General features: G+C 56.2%; 1 protein-coding gene across 1 annotated transcript in view; it reads left to right on the top strand.

Moving 5' to 3' along the window:
- Window positions 1-5,272, top strand: part of LOC109926361 (myosin heavy chain, embryonic smooth muscle isoform-like) — a gene marked incomplete at its 5' end in the record, with an annotated part of 16,438 nt that overhangs the window by 8,075 nt on the left and 3,091 nt on the right. Inside the window, 4 exon segments of the mRNA XM_048593574.1 lie at window positions 409-537; window positions 1,274-1,362; window positions 1,892-2,015; window positions 4,969-5,181. Of these exon segments, the coding sequence (XP_048449531.1) occupies window positions 409-537; window positions 1,274-1,362; window positions 1,892-2,015; window positions 4,969-5,181 (555 nt within the window).

Genomic DNA, 5,272 nt, shown 5'->3' with positions numbered 1-5,272 from the left:
TAGAGTATATCCATCTCCCTCCGACAGTGCGGCACTCCTTTCAGGGACTGTGTCACCCTGTGTTGTAGAGTTGTTTCGATGAAGTACAGTGTATGAAATATTCTGCTTCATGGCTGCATTGTGACCAGTGTCTCTTTCCCTCTCTCCGTCTCTCCCTTGCTGTCTGTCTGTCTGTCTGTCTGTCTCTCTCTCTCTCTCCCCCTCCCTCCACCCACCCCTTTCTGTCTTTCTCTATCCCTCGCTCTCTTTTCACTCCCAATGCATGCACATTGTGTCTCTGTCTGTGTGCCACTTCTTGCATTCTTGCTCTCTCCTGGCTCCTCCCTCACCCTTGCGTGTGCTCTGTCTCTCTCTCTCTCTCTCTCTCCCGCCCTCCCCTTCCCCTATCCCGTCCTGGTGCTGGTGCAGGCTCAGCTGAAGGACGTGCTACGAGAGGTGGACGAGGCTCGCTCGGCCCGAGAGGAGATCGTCCTGCAGTCCAAGGACAACGAGAAGAAGCTGAAGAGCCTGGAGGCAGAGCTGCTGCAGACGCAGGAGGTATCAACTCCCTTCCTCCCCCTCAGGACCGGGCCAGGCTGAGGGGGAGGGGGAGCTGGTTCTGAGCTGGGGTCCCTCTTTACAAAACCATCCATGCAAAATCCCAACCACTAGCCATTCCAGATTACATCTTGCTCTGATATTAACAAGGCTGGGTGAACAGCGTGAAGCGGGGGAGCTTCTAGTCAATAGTGACCATAATATCGCGTGTCACAGAAGCTCATAAATCTGTCAAACAAAGTGACGTAGATTGACGCATAGCGGATAGTCTAAGGAAATAAAACAGGCAGCAAAGCAGTCTTAAACAGATGGTTTGTAATTGGGACTGGGGGCATCCAGGGGTTTCGAGAAGGGGAGTTGGGGTTAACTCTGAGGCCAGACTTTGATAACTGGTGTCGGGCTATGGGTAGGATTAGGGTGAGGGTAGGAGTTAGTGGTGGGCAGAAGTGTTGAGGGTCGGAGTTACAGGTCGGGGGTTATCGGCTTTGGCGGGAGAGTACATTGTGAAGAAGTTGGGGGGGGTTGGTAGTCCCATTGGGTAAGACTGGCACTGACTGTGCGTCTGCCTTGGCATCATGCCACACCCAGATGTTGGGAAGTGGGCTGATGCCACCCTAAGGTGACGATCTGTGCAACTGTCCCCCACCACTGCTTTCCGATTTGAATGGCCTCTCTGTCTGTCTCTATCTCCCTCCCTCTCCGCAACCCCCCACCACCACCTGACTCCCTCTTGCAGGACCTGGCCGCCGCCGAACGTGCCAGGAAGCAGGCAGTGCAGGACCGAGAGGACATGATGGACGAAATGGGCAACAGCGTCTCTGGGAAGTGAGTGCAGCCTGATGATGTCCCTACTCACTGAGGCGTCTGTCTGTCTGTCTCTCTCTATCTGTATCTCTCTAACTGTCTGACACACATTCTCTGTGTCTGTCGCTCTCACTCCGTCTCTCCCCACTCCCCCACCCCTCTGTCTCTTGCTCCGTCTGTCTCAGTCACTCACTCGCTCTCTTTCCCGCTCTGTCTCTCTCACTGTGTCTGTCTCTTTCTCATGTTCCCTCCTGCTCCCCCTTCCCCCGCCCTCCCCGTCTCTGTCTCTCTTTCTCTGTCTGTCTTTCTCTTTCTCGCTCTGTGAGTTTTCACTCCGTTCAGCCCTTCCTCTGTTCCCTTGCTGCCCCCAAAGCCCTCAAGGTCAGCTTGAACCCCCTTGTGGGGCACTTGACTGGGGCAGGTGCTCCCGATCTTTGCGCATTTTCCTTGCGTATCCGCTGGCCCCCCCAACCGCCGGGCCCCAATCCTTCCGTCTGAAAAAGCTGAACCGGCGGCTGAGCTCACTGCGGGTTTGGTGTTTCACCACCAGGTCAGCGCTGTTTGAGGAGAAGAGGCGGCTGGAAAGCCGGATCGGCCAGCTGGAGGAGGAACTGGAAGAGGAGCAGAGTAACTTGGAGCTCCTGAATGATCGCTATCACAAAGTCACGCTGCAGGTGAAGCGCCGGGAGAGGGACAGCATTCCCGGGGAGGATTCCCAGCTCGTGATAACCCGACGCCAGTCTGACTTCCACATTCCCATCCGGCCTCCCCCCCCACCACCTTAACCCTAGAATCTGGTTACTAACCAGAATCTCTCCTCCACTTCTGTAAAAATATTCAGTCGCCCCGCGACCCCTTCACCCCCATCTCTGCCACCCTCCGAGGCCGAGCTATCCGAAGAAAACCTCCCCTTGCCTTTGCCCCAAATCAGTAGCACCTCGTGGTAAGCAGGAAGGACGTTCCAGGCGTGCAGGGAGTCCAGCCAAGCTTTCCCAGACCAATCCCTGGGATCGGCAGGACTGACGGATAAAGTGTGTTCCGGGTCAATTAGGATGGTGTTTGCCGGAGTTTTCGAAAAAAAAATGATGTGGGGGTATCTCCCAGAAATCTAACAGGGGTAAAGTCAGGAAGGATGTTCTGGGGTTGGGGTGAGGGTGAGTCCAGAACCAGGGGCTCACAGTCTAAAGGAGACGGGGCAGGACTGAGATGGGGAGAAATGTCCTCCGCCAGAGAGTAGGGGAGCCTGTGAGATTCACTGCCACAGAAAGCAGTCAGGGCCAGAACATTGGTAACAAGGAGGTGGTTAAGGGGAGGGGAGCAGGGGGCTGAGATAGATAGAGGGACTGAATGGCCGACTCCTGCCCCCTGTTTTTTACGTTTACAACAGCTGTCCCTAATTCTGTGCTGACCCACATCCTTTTATGCCGTCCTTGTCAATACCATTTTGGAGATTATACACACTTCAATCAGATCACCTCCCTCCCCCAGTCTCCTAAAGTCTAACCAGCCGTGTCAAACCGTTCCAACAACACTCGAAGCTCGACACCGTCCCAGGGACAAAGTAGCCCCCCCACCCCCCCGCCTGATGGGCACCCACACCCACAAACATTCCCTCCCTCCGCCGCTCAGGCGCAGCTGCAGCGGTGCGTACTGTCCCTTGGGCGCAGCTGCAGCGGTGCGTACCGTCTACAAGACGCACTGCGGGAACTCGCCAAAGATCCTCAAGCAGCGCCTTCCAAACCCAGGACCCCCTTCCATCTGGAAGGACAAGGGGCAGCAGGTACATGAGGAATACCGCCCCCTGCAGGATTCCCCCCCCCCCTTCTGAGCCAATCACCGTCTCCACTTGGAAATATATAGGGCCGTTCCTTCAGGGTCAAAATCCTGGAATTCCCTCCCTGTGGGTCTACCCACAGCACGTAGGACGGCAGCAGTTTGAGAGGGCAGCCCCCCCCTTACACCTTCTCAAAGGGGGCAACTAGGGACGGGGACAATAAAAGCTGGGCCCAGTCAGCAATACCCAGGTCCCACGAGTGAATAAAACCAAAACTTGAAAAATCATACAACTCATTCGCGGGATCGATCAGTTAAACCTCCACTCGAACCGTCTTCAACGTGCTGACATTCTCAAACGGAGACTAAAACCGTACAGGGTATTCCAGATGCGATCTCCTGAACTCCCTGCATAACTGTACCACAACCACCTCCAATTAATGTCCCATTTCCTCCCGTCAGAAAGGACAGGTAAACTGGGCGGTGAAGATGGCGTTCGGCACGCTTGCCTTCATCGCTCAGACCCTTTTGGGGTGTAAAGAGTCGGGGGACGTCACGTTAAGGTTGTACAGGGATGTTGGTGAGGCCTGTTCTGGAGCAACAGTGCCCCCAGTTCTGGTCTCCCCATTACAGGAAGGACGTTATTAAAGCTGGAGAGGGTTTGGGGAGAGATTTACCAGCATGTTGCCGGGTAATGGAGGGGTTCCAATTATAAGGAGAGGCTGGGTCTTTTTTCCCACTGGAGCGTAGGAGGGAGAGGGGTCTTTTATAGAGGTTTATGAAATCACTGGGGGACATGGATAGGGTAATTGGAAGGTGTCTTTTCCTTAGGGTGGAGGGATTTCAAGACTAGGGGACACAAAGGTGAGAGGAGAGAGATTTAAAATGGACATGAGGGGCAAATTTTTTTACACAGAGGGTGACGCGTGTGTGGAGTGAACTTCCTGAGGAAGCGGTGGATGTGGGTACAGTTACAACACTTAAAAGGACATTTGGATAAGGACATGGACAGGGAAAGGTTTGGAGGGATATGGGGCCAGGGGCCAGGAGCAGGAGGGTGTGGGACAAGTTTAGTTAGGGAATAGGGTCAACACGGACTGGTTGGGCCGAAGGGTCTGATTCCGTGTTGTGTGACTCTGTGACAGTGTCCCATTAGTAGAACCTGCGGAGAGACCTTTATGGAACAGCGCCCAGCTGTCTCTGCGTCTCAGTGCCTCAGCAATACGCCCCAGATATCTGCCCGCACCCCACCCCACCCCACCCCACCTCCCTTTGCTGACTCCCACACCTCAGACGATCAGCATTGGCGCGGTTACGGGATCCAAGACAGGTCCTGCAGTGCCGCCTCTGGTTCCTAACGTGCCTGCGCGTGCTCGGGGGCGCTCCGTGGGGAAGGAGGATGGGAGCAGGCAGCAGCAGTTGGAGCTGTGAAGCGAGCTGGGGTGGGGGATGCAGGCAGGTGGCTCAGGCCAACAGAGGCCGGCCCTTTGTCTGAGAGGGGCCTGAGCTTTGTAACTGACGGCAAACTCTCTGTCGGAGAGTAGTTTCAGTCGGGGTCGGTGGGGGTTGGGGGGCTGCAGTGTTTCCCTAGGGCAGCGCGCCCCAGGGTCGGGAAGCAGAGGGACACCCGGAGTGAGGGCTGTAGGGAGGAGAGTTCGGGGCGCGGAGTTTGCTGGAAGGTTGGAAACGTACAGACAGCGGAGGGGGACACAGGTGGTGTGGTGGTGGTGGGGGTGCGGTGCTGGGACGGGACTGAATGCCTTCCTGCTGGCACTGCTGTTATTGGGGTGTGTGGGGGGTGGACTTGACTCCCAGCGTGGGCCTAACCCCCCACCCCCGCCCTTGCCTCGGCAGGTGGAGACGGTGACAACGGAGCTGTCGGCAGAGCGCAGTCTCTCGCAGCGACTGGAGAACACAAGGCAGCAGCTCGAGCGGCAGAACAAGGAGCTGCGCAGCAAGCTGCAGGAGCTCGACGGTGTGATTCGCTCCAAGTACAGGACCAACGTGGCCACGCTCGAACTGAAAATCTCCCAGCTCGAGGAGCAGCTCGAACAGGAGTCCAAGTGAGTGACACACTCCCTAAACCAGGCCGATACTCCCTCCCCTCCCCACCGGTGCCAGTACTGAGGGAGCGCCGCACTGTCGGAGGGAGATGGAT

This window comes from Rhincodon typus, unplaced genomic scaffold (assembly GCF_021869965.1).
Source record: "Rhincodon typus isolate 14 unplaced genomic scaffold, sRhiTyp1.1 hic_rhity00003149, whole genome shotgun sequence".
Lineage (NCBI taxonomy): Eukaryota > Metazoa > Chordata > Chondrichthyes > Orectolobiformes > Rhincodontidae > Rhincodon > Rhincodon typus.
Note: the sequence above shows the minus strand (reverse complement) of the source record. Positions and strands in the feature narration are given on the sequence as shown.